This window comes from Rana temporaria, chromosome 7, assembly GCF_905171775.1.
Source record: "Rana temporaria chromosome 7, aRanTem1.1, whole genome shotgun sequence".
NCBI classification, from domain to species: Eukaryota; Metazoa; Chordata; class Amphibia; order Anura; family Ranidae; genus Rana; species Rana temporaria.
Window position 1 is genome coordinate 69,553,582 of NC_053495.1, and position 20,748 is coordinate 69,574,329.

General features: G+C 43.8%; 1 protein-coding gene across 6 annotated transcripts in view; it reads right to left on the minus strand.

Moving 5' to 3' along the window:
• The window catches only part of SGSM3 (small G protein signaling modulator 3), a 439,637-nt gene that overhangs the window by 76,822 nt on the left and 342,067 nt on the right, over positions 1-20,748 (minus strand). For all 6 annotated transcript variants that reach the window (XM_040359570.1, XM_040359574.1, XM_040359572.1 and 3 more), the window contains one exon: positions 11,602-11,650. In XM_040359570.1, coding sequence (XP_040215504.1) covers positions 11,602-11,650 — 49 coding nt within the window. The remainder of the gene's footprint in view (positions 1-11,601; positions 11,651-20,748) is intronic.

Below are 20,748 nucleotides of genomic sequence, written 5' to 3' on the forward strand. Positions count from 1 at the left end.
TTAACTGAATCACCTGTCTCCTCTCTGGGTTCATTAAAATCCCCACAGGCTGCTTGTGCCTTTCCAATCCATCCTTTATTAGAGAATCTGATTTACGCAGACTGGAAACCGTCAGATAAGCATTTTTCTCCTTCTAGCAAGTTTGAAGTTCTTTATCCTATGCAGGAGAAGTTTACCAAGAAGTGGAGTCTGCCTTCTGTGGATGCAGCCATCTCTTGTGTAAATAAAACAGAACAGGGTAAAGGTGTGGTGCTAAAATAAAAGTCTAATAACAAAGTCCATAAGGAAAGACCGCTTCAAACATTGAAATAAACCAGAGTCCACGGTGCAATCCAGCCAATGAAGGAAAAGGAAGGTCAATGGATACTGTAAAATCCGTGACAATGGAAATGGAATAAAGTTCTGCTTACCAGATGATGAGACCCGATTAGGTGTACACCTATCAGGTCATGCAGGCTTGTGGGAAATCTGGGATCCACGTATCATCTGATGAAGAAGAAAGGCGTATGCTGCATAGACAGATCCTTGCTTCTATTTGGAGCCGGTTGAATGGTACCGATAGCAGTTCGTATATCCTCGAGTATAAGCCGACCCGAATATAAGCCAAGGCACCGGCGGACAGGAGGACAATGGGCAGTGGACCAATTGCAAAGCTGTCACCAAGCAGGCACCAAATTTAGGCAGATCTTACATTGGAAATAGATTCTCTCACTTTCTGTTGAGTCTATAGGATGGGAAATGAAGGGAAGTTTCCCTAATTAGATGCCTTGGATTAACCCTTTCCAACTTTATCCAAAATGGAAAAAAGTTTGTCTTTAGATATACTTTAAAGTGGATTTAAACCCAATTAATGACATTTGAGCTGGGCACATATATCTGCAGTATTTTGTTATCTCTCTTCAAAGAGCCAAGTCCCATAGCTCTCTCCTGAACTGTCCCTCTGTTATCAGCCTGCTAACTCCTGACAAATTCTCAGACACATCAGATAAAAGCAGCCTTTAAATAAAAGCCTAACTTGCCCAGGTATTTAAAGATCCTTCCGAGAAAAAGTTGGAATCTTTACTTTCTCCTGGCGGGTGCAGTAACCCAACCTGCTGTGGCAGCAGTTGGTATGTGTCAGGTCTTAAAGGATCAGGTAAAACATGGGCTGAAAAGATCTGCCCTCGGAGCAGGTAACATTTTGGGAGAGTATGCCTAGGGCCTTATGTTTCACAGTGGATGCCATTAGATATTGTATTCAACAGGCATCTCGTCTTACGCTCCAGCTGGTGCATATGCGCAGGATTCTTTGGCTAAAGCATAGGTCAGCGGAAGCCCCATGCAAAAAGCTTTTGGCCAGTTTCCCCTTTCATGGTGAACACCTTTTTGGGGATGATTTGGAAAAGTATATTCAAAAGATATCGAGCGGTAAGACCACTTTTCTGCCAGAGAACAACAAGCGTCCTTCTAAACGTTCTCTCTCCCCGGCTCCTGCAAGATCTGCCTCCAGCCAGTGGCAACGACATTTTCAGCCTGCCACAAAGGCTAAAGAAAACCAGGCCCTGAAGAACAAGAAGCTCTGAGATCAAAAGCTAGCAAGCAAGACCCCCAAAGCCTCTTTATGAAGAGGAGCCCCCCGCTTGGCCGAGTGGGGGGGCGGCTTTGGCAGTTTTCAGTGGCATGGCAGACAGAGATTCAGGACAAGTGGGTAATTTCCGCAGTATCCCTAGAGTACTAATTTCGAGAGATCTCATCCTTACCGGTTCCAAAGTTCAAGGCTCTCCAAAGATCCATTAAAAAGAAAATCCTTCTTCAAAGGATTGGATCACTTAATGTCTCAAGGGGTAATCATGGAAGTAACCCTAAAGGACCAAGATCTCTGAATCAGTTTCTGAACATTCGCCATTTCCGAATGGAAACTATTCGATCAGTGGTCACCACTTTACAAGGTGGAGAATTCTTGGGGTTTATAGACATCAAAAGACATGTGCCTATCCATCCCGCTCACCAAAAGTTCCTAAGGTTTGCGGTAGAACATCGCCACTTCCAGTGTGTGGCTCTGCCCTTTGGTTCGGCAACCGCACCCGAGTATTTACAAAGGATTTGGCCCCTCTGTTGGCAAAGCTAAGGGGACGGGGCATAGCGGTGACGGCCTACCTAGACTAACTTCTTGTGATAGATCAGTCAGTGGCAGGGTTAGATCACGCCGTTCTCAATACAGTAAGATACCTGGAGCATATAGTAAGGATCACAAACTTACAGAAATCCTCCCTGCAAGCCCTAAGAAGGGTGGAGTTATTTGGGCATGATCATAGACAGCCCAAAGCAGGATATTCCTGCCAGAGCCAAAAATCAAGTCTTTAAGAAAATTGATCCACAAAGTCAGACCATCGATTCACCTCGGTATGAGGCTATTCGGGAAGATGGTGGCCTCCTTCGAGGCTGTTCCCTATGCCCAGTTTCATTCGAGATTACTGTAAGGCAATATTCTAGCGGCCTGTAACAGGAAAGGTCAAGCTCTGGATTTACCCATGCGCCTATCTCCACAGGTGCGCTAAAGCTTCAGTTGGTGGTTAAAGACCAAAAACTTGCGGAAAGGAAGGTCGGTGAATCGGATTTTGACATGGGCAGAAGAAAATGTTCGTCTTTTTGCAATCTTCATTCCAGAGGTAGAGAACTGGCAAGCAGACTAAGTCGCCAGCAACTATCTCCAGGAGAGTGGTCTCTCCACCCCGATGTCTTTCAGGCAATATGCCAGAGATGGGGGACCCCGGATGTAGACCTGCTAGCTTCCAGGCTCAACAGGAAGTTGGACAACTTTGTGTCCAGAACGAGAGATCCTTTGGCCTACAGAAAGAATGCTCTGATAATTCTTTGGAATCAGTTTTCACTGGTCTATGCATTCCCTCCGATCCCCCTCTTACAGAGATTGCTGTGCAAGATCAAGGAGGGAGGGAATATCAGTACTCTTAGTGGCCCCCGGTACGCTGAGATAATAAAGATGGTGGTAGGAAGACCGTGGTTGCTTCCACTACGTCATGACCTGCTGTCACAGGGTCCAGTGTTCCACCCTTCCTTACAGAAGATAAATGTAACGGTCTGGCTACTGAGACCTACATCTTAAAGAAACAAGGCCTCTCAGGTCCAGTTCTAGCTACACTCATTAACACTAGAAAGCCAGCCTCCGGGCTTATCTACTACAGAGTCTGGAAGGCATATGTTTCCTGGTGTGAATCCAGAGGGTGGAATCCTCAAAAGTATGCCATAAGTAGGATTCTCGCCTTTTGCCAATTAGGAGTGGTTATGAAATTAGCCCCGGGTACCATCAAGGGTCAAATATCCGCTCTATCAGTCTTTTTTCAGAGACCGCCAACATGTAATTCCCTAGTCCGGGCATTCATTCAGGGAGTACTGCGGATAAATCCGCCAGTCAAGTCTCCCTTATGTCCCTGGGATTTGAACTTGGTATTGTCAGTCTTGCAAAAGCAGTCTTTTTAACCTATCCGCCATATTCCATTGATTCCGCTAGAAGAGTATCAGAATTAGCAGCTCTTTCTTATGAAGAGCCTTATTTAGTTTGTCACAAGGACAAAATTGTACTACGCCCCCATCCTACCTTTCTTCCAAAGGTACAGAAGATAACAATGGGTCCCCTGACTGGACTTTAAAGGCACAAAAGTGTAAACCACAAAGTGGATAAACGTTTTAGTAAAAAATAAATATATCATTTATTATAGAAGTACCAAACAGATTATATTAAAACATTGACATGATATGGAATGAATATAGACTAGCATATGATTGAGTACAAACAGTGCAAACAAGCATTGTAGGACGTGATTCTTCAAACACTTTGAAGAATCACGTCCTACAATGCTTGTTTGCACTGTTTGTACTCAATCATATGCTAGTCTATATTCATTCCATATCATGTCAATGTTTTAATATAATCTGTTTGGTACTTCTATAATAAATTATATATTTATTTTTTACTAAAACAAAGTTTATCCACTTTGTGGTTTACACTTTTGTGCTTTTAAAGTCCAGTCAGGGGACCCATTGTTTTCTTCCGATTCTTTTTTTGGATGTGGCACCACATGGAGACATAGACCGATAATCTGTTTTCTTTCTTCCAAAGGTGGTATCAGCGTTTCATTTAAATCAAGACATCGTTTTGGCTTCCTTTTTTTCTAAGCTGCGGTCAGCGGGGGAAAAGTTATTGCACTCTCTCGATGTAGTGAGAGCAGTAAAAGATTATCTGCAGGCAACTGCCCAGATACACAAAACAGATGTTTTGTTTATTGTGCCAGATGGTCCCAGGAAGGGTCAAGCGGCATCAAAACCCACCATTTCTAGGTGGATTCGACAAGTAATTATTCAAGCTTATGGTTTAAGGAACAAGATTCCTCCTTTTTCTGTTAAGGCGCACTCGACCAGGGCAATAAATGCTTCATGGGCAGTGCATCACCAGGCTTTGATGACTCAGATCTGTAAAGCTGCAACTTGGTCTTCAGTCCATACATTTACCAAATTCTATCACATAGATGTAGGAGGACATGAGGATTCTGCCTTCGGGCGTAGTGTGCTGCAGGCAGCGGTCTAGGGTTTCTTGTCCGTTAACGACCTACTTGGATCTGTGTCTCCCACCCTTCATTGAGCATTGCTTTGGGACAACCCACTATGTAATGAATAGAGGCTCTTTGTCCCGTGGTGTATGATAAAGAAAATATGATTTTTTTTATAACAGCTTACCTGTAAAATCCTTTTCTTGGAGTACACCATGGGACACAGAGGCCCCCCCTCCTTTTAGGAACCTTACTGCTTTGCTACAAAACTGAGGCACTTCCCTTAGGGGAGGGGTTATATGGAGGGGAACTTGTCTTCATTGGTTGTGCCAGTGTCCAATCACCTCTGGTGACCATACAACCTACTATGTAATATATAGAGGCTCTGTGTCACGTGGTGTACTCCAAGAAAATGATTTTACAGGTAAGCCGTTATAAAAAAAAATAGGATTTTTGTACTCACCGTAAAATCCTTTTCTCCGATTTAATGGACGGACACGGCACTCTCTTGACAAAGTGGGTATTCCGCCTTTAACTAGGAGAGGGCTAGGCAGAAATAGGTTAATGTTTAAAAACACATCAAACAAACTGTACAGTACCGCCCCGGGGGCCTCTAGGTACAACCCCTCTCCCTGCACCATGCAGCTCAGTTCGTCAAAAAGCAGTACAAACACATAAAGGAGGGCTGTGTGCTGTGTCTGTCCATGAACTCAGAGAAAAGGATTTTACGGTGAGTACAAAAATCCTATTTTCTCTTTCGTTCATGGACGGACACAGCACTCTTGACAAAGTGGGGCGTCCCAAAGCAGTGTAAAAAAAACGAGGGGTGGGAACAATAAAACCAAACTTCACCCCAACTAAAACCAGAGCCCCTAAACGGAGGAGTTGCAATCATTAAACAGCCGCCTGCAAAACCTTGCGGCCGAAGGAATCATCCGAAGATGCACTCACTTCAACCTTGTAAAATTTTGTGAAAGTGTGAACGGACGACCAAGTCGCCGCCTTACACACCTGGGAAACGGACGCTTGGTGTCGGAAAGCCCAAGAGGCACCTATTGCCCTGGTCGAATGCACCGTGACAGGAAAGGGGGGCGCCCGCCCCTTTAGGGCATAAGCCTGGATCACGATCTGTCTGATCCACCTAGAAATGGTGGACGATGAGACCGCTAGGCTATTCTTAGGACCAGCTACTGAAACAAACAGCGAGTCAGACCTCCGGAACGGAGCAGTAGCTGCAGAGCCCAAACCACGTCCAGGGAGTGCAATGCAGTCTCCTTCGGATGTGACGGGCGAGGACACAAAGACGGGAGGACAATGTCCTCATTGAGATGAAAGGCTGAAACGACTAGGAAAAAAGGAAGGTTGCGGAGGCAACACTACCTTATCCTTGTGAAAGACCAGAAACGGAGCCTTGCAGGACCAGGCCGCCAGCTCGAAAACACGTCTGACAGATGTAATAGCCACCAAGAAGACCTTTTTTGAGATGTCCGCAAGGGAATCTCCCTGATGTTCTAAAACGGAGGCTTCTGAAGCGCCGAGAGAACCAGGTTCAAATCCAGCAGAGGACGGACCGGAGGGGCCACATGCCAAACCCCCTGCACGAACATTCTCACTAGCGAGTGAGCCGCCAGGGGTCGTTGAAAAAAAGACAGCCAGGGAAGAAATCTGCCCCTTAACCGTACTTAAGGCCAGCTTCTGATCCACCCCACGCTGTAAGAACAGTAGGACCCTTGACACCGAATAGGTGAGCGGACCCCACCCCATGTGCAAGCCTTCCATGTGCTGGTAAATCTTCCTGGAAGCCGATTTTCGAGCCCTCAACATGGTAGAAATCACAGGCCTCGGTCTCTCAACACCTGGCTTTCAACAGCCAGGCCGTTAAAACCAGCAACCGCAAAGCAGGATGGAGTATGGGACCTTGCGACAGAAGGTCCTATCGTAGCGGCAGACGCCAGGAAACTTCTGCCACCAGACGCACCAGGTTGGCGTACCAGGGACGCAGAGGCCAATCCGGGGCAACTAGGATCATCCGGGTGCAGAGACCATGGTCCAGCATCTGACGACTCAGGTAGTCAACCTGCCAGTTTTCCACACCCGGAATGTACACACCCGACAATGCCGGCACACTCCATTCTGCCCATCTCAGGATGTGAGCAACCTCTGAAGCTGCCGCCACGCTGCTTGTTCCTCCTTGATGATTGACATACACCACCGCCGTGGCGTTGTCTGACTGTATCCTGACCGGGCGCCCCTGCAGTCTCTGAGACCACGCAAAAAGACAAAGCTTGACCGCCTGGAGTTCCAGGACATTGATCGGCAGGCGGGATTCCTCCAGAGTCCAGCGACCCTGTGCCTCCCCGGTGATGTTAGCCCCCACACCAGGGAGTACCTGACCCGGTGGCTCACTCGGATTTGATGAGCCAGGGACGAAAGACTCTTGTTTCTTCTCAGCAGAATCTCCTTCTGCAGCACTCGAGTGTGAGATTAAGCATACGGCACTGCCTTGAAGGAGGCCACCATGAGACTCAGGACCCGCATGCAAAAACGTAAAGACCAGCTTTGGGATGTCAACCGCTTAACCGCCGTCCAAAGCGACTACAGCTTTTCCACCGGAAGAAAAATCCTTGCCACGACGAGTCCAGAACTAACCCCAAGTATTCCAGGAGCTGAGATGGGGCCAAGACCGACTTCTGGGTGTTGAGCACCCAACCAAATTCTCGGAGGGTCTTACAGGCTATAGACACGCCCTCCTACAATTCTGAGCTTGAAGTTGCCCTCAGAAGAAGGTCGTCCAAGTAGCCCACAATAGCGATGCCACGATGTATTAGCAGGGCCAGAATCGCCTTGGTAAACACCATTGGTGCCGACGCCAAGCCGAAGGGGAGAGCCACAAACTGATAATGATCCTCCCCCACCGCAAACCGCAGGAATCTCTGATGACCGGTGTAGATGGGGACATGCAGGTATGCATCCTTGTCACGTAAATAAGATGGAGTGGTGGTAACCAATGGTTGCAGGAATTTGTCTATGTACTTGCCTATGCGTGCAGTTATGGAGTCCAATCCACTAATGATCGAACGACCAGGTGGATTGGTAGTGCTTTTATGCACCTTGGGTAGATAATAAATTACCGGAATTCTCGGTGCCGATGGAACTAGATGTGCTTTCTCTTTCTTATTGAGGATGCCCAAACGAGAAACCTTCATTATTAAAGCTTTTAATTCCTTCTTATATTTTACCGTGGGGTTATTAGCCAATTGGCTGTAGGTGGTTGTGTCAGACAAAAGCCTATGCATTTCTGCTAGGTATGCACTTTTGTCTAAGACTACAACCCCTCCGCCTTTGTCTGCTGGACGTATAACCAAATCGTTACGTGTGCAGATTTGTTTCAACTGGCTTTGGAATTCAAAATTGTTCCTAGATCTAGGGATTTTAAGATCAGCTATATCTTTCAAGACCAGTTCTTTAAAAGTCTGTATAGAAGGGGAAATAAAGCCGGGAGGGTTAAATAAAGATGCATTTGCCAGTTTTGTAAACCTGGTTGGGACCACACTGCCTCTGTTGGCAGATGAACCAACAGATGGCAATGTGGTAGAGCCTGCTAATGGGCCTTTGAAAGAGACCATATTTTGGCCATTAATACCCGTAGGGTTAAGAATAAAATGTCTCTTAATATTTAATTTTCTAACCAGTTTATGAGCATCTATGAAGGTCTCAAATTTATCAAGGGTCCGTGGGGGTGCAAACTTGAGGCCCTGACTGAGAAGAGCCTGTTCACCTGATGACAATTGGGCCGAGCTAAGATTGAAAACTCCTATGTTTATTGTTTTCTTTTCTTTGGACCTGATCCTCCTCCCCCTCTGATACCCCTCTTTCTTCGTTCGTCCTTTTGGGTCTGACGCTATCCTCTCCCACCACGATACATCCCACATGCGTTTTTTTCACTACATAACTAAGTGCACATCTGTTTTTCATTAAATCAGCCTTTTATACAGTAATGCACTATGTGGTCTTCCATTATTTTCCATTCCATGGTTAACACTATCGCCAATTGATTGCTGGAGCATATTCGATCAGGAGCCAGCCCTTTGGATCTTTGCAGTTTCTGGAGCAGTCTTTTTGGGAAGACTAGTCCTAAACATCCCTAGGCCTTATAAGACCGCTGCAAATCCGGTCTTTCCTTCTGGTAAGGAGATCTTATTCTCACTTATCCGGTGTCCCTTTTTGGTGGAGGATTTCCTATTCCAGACACATATGGTTATCTACTTAAGAAGATTCACTTCACTTATGAACTGTTTCACTGAATTGGATGGTTCCCCCCTTTTTTTCTTCACGTTTTACTCTTCAATTTTTTCAAACCTTTTTTGTTGTCACTTAGTAGCTCACCTTGTATGATCAATATTGTATTTTTTGGTGGTCATTCTATTTTACAGCGTTGTACTATCTTGTGTTTTTTAGTTTTTGTTTACTATGGTATTTAGTAATTAGTACTGGCTGCTTATTTACATTTTCACATGTTTGTTAAATTCTCACATATACGTTAGCGCAGTGTTTTTTTCTGTTTAGACAGAAAGAACCCTTCTTATAAGTGATGCAATATAGTCATGGAAAAACACGCTAGTGTATAACAACTCACAGAAGTAGGTGAATCCGTACCTATATATGGCATGGGACCTAAGCCAGCCTCACACAGGTCGGTCAGTGTCTCAGTTCCACTGGGAACTGAATAGCCAGGCAGGGTTCCACAGTCACTGGGATCCTGTAGATGTTGATGGGAGCCTAAAAGATTGCCGGAAGACCGGTAGTCAGCAAATCGGTGGAACACATGTGGCTCTGGAAGTTAGGCGGCATGGTTACACATTTTGTAGAGGACCGCCTCTTTGTTTTTGGACAACTTTACCTTGTAAGGAAACAGGTTGTGTAATAACTGGATGGGTTACTGCTACCTTGCCTTATGTATTTATTTCTACATTTTTATTTAAGCCAGCACTCTGGGAACAAATAAATTCCAAATATATACTTATTACACCATAAGGGCTCTCCCATCTCTTCCCCCCTTGTTTTTTGCTGTACAAACCCTGGATAAATCTGTGGAACCCCTCCTTGTGCCTTCAGCTTTACCCTGCAGATCCCTGAGGACCACCACCAAATGAATACTTGACAATGGAGAGCATTTGTTGAGAAGCCATAGCTTGCTGCTCATAAAATGCAGGGGCTGCAAAATCCTCTGCAGCTTCTGCTACAACATCTGCACCCCCTTCCTTTCCTCTATTTCATTCTCAAACAGGTATGGTGTCTCCATCTCTGATGCATGAGAATGTCAGGGGGGGGGGGGGGGAAGAAAACGTATAGTGCTTCGTCCCTGGATGCCAAAGTTCTGGAGCTGCAAATATTTTACAAAGAACTCCACATTAATGTGTGCCTAAGAGGGAGATATAAACAGCAAAATATAGCAGCATCATAATAGAACATGATCCTCCACTGCTTAGGAGAGAGGATTCCCGGGTGGGTACTATTTAAATGAATGCAAAGGGGTTTGGGTTTTGTGTGTCCAGAATACAGAAGTCGCTAAAACCCAGGCACTAAAGCGTGCCATGACTACATCATTATCTTGAGACAATGAGAATTAAGGATGGTGAAAAATATGCCAAATTTAACATGACAATTGCACCGAAAACATTAAAAACAAATAATACAGGTAGTAACATAAAAAAGTTAACTCCTAATTCCTTCTCCTATGTATCTGAATTGTGTGTCAAGCACTGCAGGTTGTCCATTAATAGCTAGGAACCAGTGCCAAAATACAGGGAAACACAATTTCTTCCAATCCATGTTGCTGTGCCTGTTAGGGTTCAGGATGCACCTGTGAAGGTAGGCATTAATCCAAAGGGATCTTCAGGGTCTGGGAACCATAGATATGGACCATGGCCCCACAGCTGTATAGCACCCTGCAGCCAACACACGTTGCACTTCATGTCAAGGTAAGCACCTAATGCAGGATACAGCACCTAAAGCAAGCACAGGGGTCGAGGTACAGTCCCAAAGGTACACCGTGGGGTATCAATCCGGAAACCGTTATACAGTCTAGGGCAATACAGAGTAAAATTTTGATAGAAGTGTCAGAAGGAAAAAATATTATATTTAAAAAGCAAAAAGTAGCTCAAGGACACCAGCAAAAAAAGTCTCATTGAGTAGGTTTGGGTTGTATGGGTTTATATGAGCATGCAGTATGGGTGGCTACAGCAAAGTTTTTTTTCCAATGTCTAATCACCTGAAGTATATAACTCATGGTCTATAAATACAAGTCTGTATTGTACGAGTAAGATAAAAGGTATTTACACTGCTAATCATTACCAATGTTATGCAACATTAGTAAAAAGACAGAGGGCAAGCAACATTTAAAGCGAGCAATAGATGGTTCCATGTATGGGCAGGCTAAATGTATGGTACAACCAGCCTACTAGATTTTGCATGCTATTATCGCTAGCGGATGTTACAGCTGCTAGCAATAATAACTGGGTTCTCCCCCCCTTAATAACTCATGCAATCTTCATCTCAAAATTAGTAAATTCAGGAAAAACATGCTTTGTTAAAAAATGTATGTTTTGCAATATTTGGCACTTCAATTTAGAGTTATTTTTGATGTTTTATTACATTCTTTTCACAGCTCAACATTTCACAAGAGCCAGGTTGTGCCGTTAATGAAAGCATACAGAAATATTGAAAACATTCTTAACCTGGCCTTACACGGTTTTGTAAACCAGCTGTGTACCATACTGCACCTGGGCTAGTGCATTACACAGACACCTTTTATAGGCTGCTTGTACATTGGTCCGGAATTTTCTTCTCAGTTTGGCTAAGATATTCCCAAAGTGTAAGCATTCGGCTTTTTAGAAAGAAATGGGCCAACTGACTTGCATGGGTAGAACACCTTATTTCTTTGGAAGATAAACCCAGGGCTATACAGCCTAATGCTCTCTTCAGGAAAGAGTGGTTTAATTGGATTGCTTATTCAACTGCCTCGGTGAACCCCAATATAGCAATTACAAATACGTACTCGGTATAGTAACTCTTCTGGAGTTAATACTTTGCCATCTTCATCTAACCTGCAAAAGAATGAACACATATTTACAAAACATGCAAACAGGACTAAACAAAGTCATAAAAGCCTTTAGGCTGCATTCACACCTAAGCGACAGCCGCGTACGCGTGTAGCGGCAGATTTGCCGCGATTACAAATGTTTCTTTTTTTTTTTTTTTTTTTCTAAAGTATTCCCATTGCTGTCTATGGGAAAACGCGCGTGTCGCTTGAAAAAAAGGGTCCGGGACTTTTTTTCAGGCGACAGGCGTTGCGCGTCTATGAGATGTGAACCATCTCCATAGACGGCAATGGGAATTCTCACCTCTAGCGACAGAAGCGTCCCGCGTCGGGCGTTTTGTCGCTTAGGTGTGAATGGGGTCTTTGTTAAAAATAAGACCATTTCAAATTAGGATCTGTTAAATTTAGTGCATGGGTGCTCAACTTGTGGCCCTCCAGCTGTTGCAGAACTACAAGTCCCATCATGCCTCAGCGTTTGTGAATCATATTTTTAACCATCATCCTCGCAATGCCTCATGGGACTTGTATTTACACAACAGCTGGAGGGGCCACAGGTTGAGCACCCATAATTTAGTGAATAAAACAAATTAACTTATCTACTTCCAGTACCCTATGACAGCATATAATTAGCAATTCAGTTGAAACCTTGAAAAATGTAGCTCCCATCTCTTTTTAACAGGGAAAAGCTCCCATCTCTAACAAAATAACATTAACCACTTAAGACCTGGACCATTACGCAGGTAAAGGACCTGGCCAGTTTTTGCGATTCGGCACTGCGCCGCTTTAACTGACGATTGCGCGGTCGTGCGATGTGGCTCCCAGTTTAGGCCGATACGTATTCTTGTACATATTTTTGGTAAAAAAAAAAAAAAATCGCAATAAGAGTTTATCGATTGGTTTGCGCAAAATTTTGAGCGTTTACAAAATAGGGGATAGTTTTATTGCATTTTTATTAATATTTTTTTTTTACTTCTAATGGTGGCGATCAGTGATTTTTTCCGTGACTGCGGCATTATGGCGGATACATCGGACAATTTTGACACATTTTTGGGAACATTGTCATTTTCAAAAAATGCTATAAAAATGCATTGTTTACTGTGAAAATGACAATTACAGTTTGGGAGTTAACCACTAGGGGGCGCTGAAGAGGTTAAGTGTGACCTCATATGTGTTTCTAACTGTAGGGGGGCAGGGCTGTAGGTGTGACGTCATCGATTGTGCAGACAATCAATGACAGCACCACAGTGAAGAACAGGAAAGCTGTGTTTACACACAGCTCTCCCTGTTCTTCAGCTCTGGGGACCGATCGCGGGACTCCGGCGGCGATCGGGTCCGCGGGTCCCGTGGCCACAGAGCTTCGGCCCACAACTGGGCACTTAAAGAGGACGTACAGGTACGTGCTTGTGCCCAGCCGTGCCATTCTGCCGACGTATATGTGCAGGAGGCGGTCCTTAAGTGGTTAATATCTCCCATGAAACGTGGGAGGTAAAGTTGCTTTCCAACAAACAAAAGATTCCTCTTAATCCAGCGCTGGGTGATGGCTACAAACCACGCAAGGCATACCTCGGAGAAGTCATAAAACTGTCTATGCCACGGTTTGTTAATAAAAGATTTATTGTGAAATCAAAGTCAAAAGATTTCCAAGAATGGAAAGGGTTAAAATATGTCTGACAGACAATCAATGTTAAACATCATGCTTGATTATGAATCTAAATCTCACCCAAACCTTGGAAGGCTGACTCCGGCATATTAGAGGGTTGGGGGCGATTTAAAGGTGTGTAGGCGCCAGATGTCACATGGGAAACCACGTAATGTAAACAGACCACAATGAACGGGGCAAAGGACTCTAAACCACCGGATGGTGCAGCTGGTGTAGTGCGCCTGATGTGATGTCACCAACACAGATTGATGTCGGACCAATTTACCACAACGAGGCTTGGGTTGGAACACAGATGCAGCAGAAGAGCAGATGGAAAGCTTTCAGCAGGCTGTAGTCATGAAAACCTGTTTCAGGCTTGGCCGTTTATCAAATCACGGGGCATGGACAGCCTGGAAAGTTTAAATAGGAGCTACGGGGGGCATGGAAATGAGGTCTTAAAAAGTAAAAATTGTTTTGGCTTCCACAGGAACCAAGTACCGTAACATTATATTTGTACAAATTATCATGTTACAACAAGGCAGACAATCAGTAAATAATTGAAAAAAATGATGATCAAATACACTAAATTAAACTTAAATCTAAAATTTAAGACACAAAACCCAAAATTTTTTAATTAATTGCCAACAAATGAATTTAATTTAAAGTATGTGTTTGGGTAATAATTATCCTATCAAAAAAAAAAAGGGGGGGTGGCTGGGTAATTGTTAGATGCCGGGGGGCAGGGGGAAGAGGTGACAGAGATAGAGCAGAGAGGACATAATGGACATATGCCTCTAACATGTGTCATGCGGTGTGTCAAAAACCTCTCCCTTCTCCAGGTGTGTTCTCGGTTCCAAAATATTCAGACATAACTTCATTATATGATGGTTTATTCTTCCAACGATATGACAGCAAATAGACAGTTTATGCTTACATTGATTACATCTGGTAAGAACATCAATGCAGGTTGATACTTCAGAAGTTACAGAAGGAGGAAATAGATGTTACATCTTCTATGCTGGCTATAGAGCCTCTCCGAGCAGGTTGGCTTCCAAACCCCCATCTCATCTGCAGAGTCCGATGACCCTGAGACCCCCGTAGGGTCAGGTGACCCTGAGGCTTTCTTCCTACTATCCTTACCACGTGTACATTTATACAGGTTTAACAGCTAACTAAGCACAATTGGCTCGTTTCCAAAGAAGGTTGCGATGAGCTTTAATGCCCAGTTATGTATATTTAACTAACATCTCCACCCACCTTCTTGACGTATGACTCAAGAATAGATGTGGCCTATGCTATAACAGCTGTTCTGTCGTCATAACTAACCTTGTTTGCCCTCAAAAGCTACCATGTCTAAACCAAATGATTCAGAGACCTTTATAACACAATATCAATACATTTAAAATCTAACAATATAAATGGTAAGGGAGGGTAATAAACAAAAAATAAAGGGGGAGGGGGGCGGTAGAAAGGAGGGGGGGGTAATAATAGACAGGAAAGGGGGAGGTAATAAAGGAAAACGTTTTATTATCAAAATTGTACGAATAAAAATCTACCGCAATCAATACTTGTTCTCAATGAAAACTAAAAATAAAATATGAAGACATATATAAAAATGGTGCTATGTGTACAGATATAAAAAGAAACTCAAATTTGTGTTAGATCCTTGGTCAAAAGGTCTCAACTGCTATGGTTGGAATTACATGAGACATACAAAGCCTTAAAAAAGTATTCATACCCCTTGAAATTGTCCACATTTTGTCATGTCGAAAACCAAAAATGTAAACGTGTTTTATTTTAATGTGATAGACCAACACAAAGCAGCAAATAATTGTGAAGTAGAAGGAAAATGATAAATGGTTTATAATTTTTTTTACACATAAATATCTGAAAAGTGTAGCATGCATTTGTATTTCGCCCCCTTTACTCTGATACCCCCAACTAAAATCTAGTGGAACCAATTGCCTTCAGAAGTCACCTAATTAGTAAATAGAGCCCACCTGTGTGTAATTTAATCTCAGTATAAATACAGCTGCTATGTAAAGCCCACAGAGGGTTGTGAGGCTGGGTTCACACTACTACACTACTTTCATCCTACTTTGCTCTGCTACATTGGTCCTACATTTATCCTACATTGGTCCTACATCCATCCTACTTTCATGAACAGGATACTACTTTGGTCCGACTTCAATGATATTCAATGGGCCTGAAGTAGGATCAATGTAGGACCAAAAGTAGTACAGGGAGCATTTTCAAAGTCGGACCGACTTGTGTAGGACGCTACAAGACGCTCTCATAGGAAAACATTGAACACAGAGCAAAGTAGGATGAAAGTAGTGTAGTAGTGTGAACCCAGCCTTAGAGAAACTTAGTAATCCAACATCAAAAAATAAAGCGTATGGCACAACTGCAAACCTACCAAGACATGGCCGTTCACCTAAACGGACAGGCCTGGGCATCAGAGAAGCAACCAAGAGGCCCATGTTAACTCTGGAGGAGCTGCAGAGATCCGCAGCTCAGGTGGGAGAATCTATAAGTCACGCACTCCACAAATCTGACCTTTATGGAAGAGTGGCAAGAAGAAAGCTATTGTTGAAATAAAGCCATAAAACGTCTTGTTTGCAGTTTGTGAGAAGCCATGTGGGAAAAACAGCAAACATGTGGAAGAAGGTGCTCTGGTCACATGTGACCAAAATATTACTTTTTGGCCTAAAAGCAAAAACATTATGTGGTGGAAAACTAACACTGCACATCACCCCGAACACACCACCCCCACCGTGAAACATGGTGGCAGCATCATGTTTTGGGGATGCTTTGATTCAGTAGGGACAGGAAAGCTGATCAGAGTTGATGGGAAGATGGATGGAGCCAAATACAGCACAATCTTAGAAGAAAATCTGTTAAGAGTCTGCAAAAGACTTGACTGGGGTGGAGGTTCACCGTCCAGCAGGACAACGACCCTAAACATACAGCCAGAGCTACAATGGAATGGTTTAGATGAAAGCATATTCATGTGTTAGAATGGCCCAATCAAAGTCCAGACCTAAATCCAATAGAGCATCTGTGGCAAGACTTGAAAATTGCTGTTCATAGGCTCTCCAATCTGGCAGAACTTTTTGCCATTTTGCAAAGAAGAATGGGCAAAAATATCACTCTCTAGATGTGCAAAGCTGGTAGAGACATACCCAAAAAGACTTGCAGCTGTAATTGCAGTGAAAGGTGGTTCTACAAAGTACTGACTCAGGGGGTGAATAAAAATGCACGTCACACTTTTCAGATATTTGTAAAACAAATTGAAAATCATAATTTTCCTTCCACTTCACAATTATGTGCCACTTTGTGTTGGTCTATCACATAAAATCCCAATAATATACATTTACAGTTTTGGTTGTAACACGACAAAATGTGCAAAATACTTTTTCGAGGCACTGTCTTAATGAAAATAAAAGGCAAAACAGGCGCTGAGGGAAGGACATTAGCAAACTATCCGTAACAGCCATTGAGTGTATACCAGAAGGCTCCCTTACTGCCAATGAAATATTAGCTTTGTTGTACAAAATGGCAAACTTTTGGATATACAGACGGTGTACCATTAAGAGAGGTGAAAAGTGACAAAATAAGGCCAGGGGACCCCAGGGAGTGTAGACTGGTATGCTCAAAAGACGTCTTGTGAAAAGGAAAAGTGGAGGTACGTCGAGAAGAGAGGAAATCTAATGTTGCAATTACAAATAATGGAAGGGTTCCTGCTGTGGGATCATCTCCCAGAGGACCTCCCAAGTTGGAAACGAGTGCATGGTGAGACAATGACGCACTCCGGTAAAGCCATGGGAGGTCCACCAGGAAAAGGAACAAGGCTATTCTAACCCTGGTGGGAAAAGGAGGTTATTAATGATTGGTAAAATAGGCAAGAAAAGGGACATCAAATTTCCTGAATATTAAACCAAACCCACACAGCTTCAAGCTATGAAGCTTAAGAGGGCACAGCTTCAGAGGATGTAATTTATGAGGAAGCCAAAGCAATGCCTGCAAATAAATTGGGGAGGAATTAGGTAGTTCCAAGAGCACCCACAGCAGAATGTCAAAGATGGCATGTAACATGGATAATTGAGAAATCAGGGCTGCCATATATTTGACCATATTAGGGGCTCTCAGGCCACCTTGCTATCTATGGCTATAGAGTGTTGATCTGGGGACTCTGTGGCGTTTATGAGCCCAGATAAACTGAAAGATTCAGTTCTGTAAAAAGACGTAGAAAGAAGGAGGGGACATGTATAATCAAAACCCAAAAGAAATTGAGGATTGTAATTTTGACTGCATGGATTTGGCCAATCCAAGAGAGGGAGGGGAACTGCCAAGAATGAAGAAGAGAGGTCAAGGAGCGCAGCAAGAGATAGTTGTTGGCTGAGAACAAGGTGTCTTAAGAGTTTGAAGCGGAGTTCCAACCACAATTAGCATTTTTAAATGTATGTCCTTTCATCATGCGTTTTTATAATATAAATCCGGTCATTTACTATTTTACAATCCGCCGCCGGTCCGCATAGATATTCAAAAAAGATAGTTTATAAACTATGTCCACACCTTTGTCATTTTGCTTGTGGGAATTGTGAAGCCTACAAGCACTTACTTCCTGGAAGCTTTGGATGGGGAGTGATAATTGGACAGCGCACTGCATCCTGGGAAATTATGACACACATTTCCCATGAGCATTAGAGGGAGATGATGTCAGAATCCTAGGTGATTTCAAAAGGCAAATTTCGTGGGACCACATAGCAACAGACATTTCCAGATGAGTAAAAACAACATTTTTTTTTACTTTTTTAGGTCTAATAAACACAATAATGGAAAAAAAAAATTGGGATGGAAACTCCACTTTAATCCCCCAAGTAATCTATGGAATCAGGCGCCCAGAAATAAGGGAATTGTATCTGTAAATGCTTGACCAGGTCGTCAGGGTGGGCAATATTAAGCGATGTGGTCTTGGAAAGATTTATACAGAGTCCCAAAATAGCCGATTAGTGATCCAATGTTGCTTGTAAGCTGGGAAGAGTGATAAGAGGATTTGTTAGGAGCAGAAGGGCATAGTCCGCATAAAAATTTGCCTTATAATGGGTGCACACTTAAGGAACGCCAGATATGTCGGGATTGTCAAGAAGAGCAATGGCCAAGGGTTCCAATGCAAGAATAAAAAGTGCTGGTGACAGTGGAAAGCCCTGGACGGGAAACATGAGGAAAAGAAACCTTTGTACTTAACAGAAGCTGAAAGGGGATTAGTATAGAGCTTTAATGCAGGAAAGGAAGCCGACTCCCCAGCACAATTTCTAGATAATTCCAGGAAAGCGAATCGAACGCCTTGTATCTGCCAGGGGACAATATGAAGCCAGGTATCTTGCAGTGATGTAAAATGTGGATCAGATGAATAACCCTGCGAATACTGTCCCCCTGCCTTCCTACCCTGAAAGAAGCCCATCTGAGCTTTAGGAGTATGTGTATGAGAGCTTGGGGTATTTTTTGACATGGGTGCTCAGAACCGTCTCCAAAATCTTCAGATTCACATTCAATAGAGAGATGGGTCTGGACGCCTGCAGCTCAGGGGCCTCATTGGATGTTTTAGGAATCAGCAATTCCAATATGAAAAGCAATATGAGCTTTGAGGGACTCCAAGGAGGGCCAAGAACCCTGTCTAAATTAATTAAAATATGCAGCAAGATGGGGGGTCAGGAGGGTAGCAAATTTCTTGTAATAAAGTCCCAAATACCCCATCTAGGCCAGGGGCCTTGGAAGGCTTTAGCGACTTAATGGCCTGAGCAATTTCAACCTCAGAGATGCCCGAAAGTGTCACAGGCCTCTGTAGATAAAAGAGGGAGAAGCAGATGCTGAAAAAAAGTTCTCTGTGCGCTCCAAATCAAACGGATTCAGTTTCCCATAAAGGGAGGGCAAAAAGGTTGCAAACTCTGCCGTGATGTTTATCGGGTCTGGAACGCAGCTGGACAGGTTTGTGTGTGCGAGGCTCACTGAATTGAGTTGCCTGGACATCATGGGCCCAGGCTCATACAGAATTCATTACTGGCCCAGCGTAAGGCATTTTCGGCCTGCTCAGAAGCAAGGAGGCCAAGTTCAGTGGCCAAGGTAGTGGCTGTGCCTTCCAGGCCACGTCGGCCTGAGCCAAGAGAGAGGTCAGCTCCCGTACCTGCTTTTCCATAGCCCACTTTCTGAAGGTGGTAATGTGGAAATGACCCCCAATAGTGGCCTTATGAGCCTCCTATAGGGATACAGCGGAGCCGATGGCTTTCATATGTAAGTTACCATTCAAACATGGAACCATAAAAAAAAGTTAATCTCACAGTTTCAATTTGTAGTTTGCAGATCTCTGTTTCAGCATGCCTATGTCTCTCCTCTCAGTGACTGAAACTGGGAGATAAACTTTCTTCTCTTTTATGGTCCCATGTTTGAATGGTGACTATTTCTGCAACTGAATGACAGCAGCCACATGTACTGAAAAAAAAAGCGCATATACAAGGACTAGAAAAAAATAGGTATTCTTTGCATTTAAGCATACAGCCAGGGGCTGTTTTTTGTATCTGGCCACTGAAATCAGAGAGCAGTAGAAATGATTGTTAAACCTACATGTTTTTGTGGGGATAGTATCTGGACAATCAGAATACCCAATACTTTGTGCAACATGAGAGGTGATTGCTAAAGCTATTGGTGCTATTGCTATTTTGAGAGTATAGTAATCTGAGTGAACAGCTGTGTAAAAGATAGGAGGGGTGATCCCTAAGGCTTCTTTCACACTATGGACTGTATGTCCGTTTTATAATATCCGTATTACACCTATTAACGGACGTTTATTAACGGATTTAATAATGGATACATACGGATAAATATTTTACCATTCTTCCTTTATTGAAAACGGATAATGTTTATCCGTATATATCCGTATAGATCCGTTATATCATTCCTTTCTAACGTCCGTTAATAAAAAACATTTCACCCTTTCTTGAAGTCCAGCTCCAGAAGTCGTATGGATATTCAGGGGAACCCCGCCGTCAATTTAAAACAAAAATGACGTGCGGTTCCCCCTAAATATCCATAACCAGACCCTTCAGGTCTGGTATGGATATTCAGGGGAACCCCGCCGTCAATTTAAAACAAAAATGAGGTGCGGTTCCCCCTAAATATCCATAACCAGACCCATTATCCGAGCACGTTGACCTGGCCGGCCGCAGAAAAGAGGGGGGGACAGAGTGCGGCCCCCCCTCTCTCCTGAACCGCACCAGGCCACATGCCCTCAACATGGGGAGGATGTCCCCATGTTGATGGGGACAAGGGTCTCATCCCCACAACCCTTGCCCGGTGGTTGTGGGGGTATGCGGGCGGGAGGTTTATCAGAATCTGGAAGACCCCTTTAACAAAGGGGACCCCCAGATCCTGACCCCCCCCTGTGTGAAATGGTAATGGGGTACACT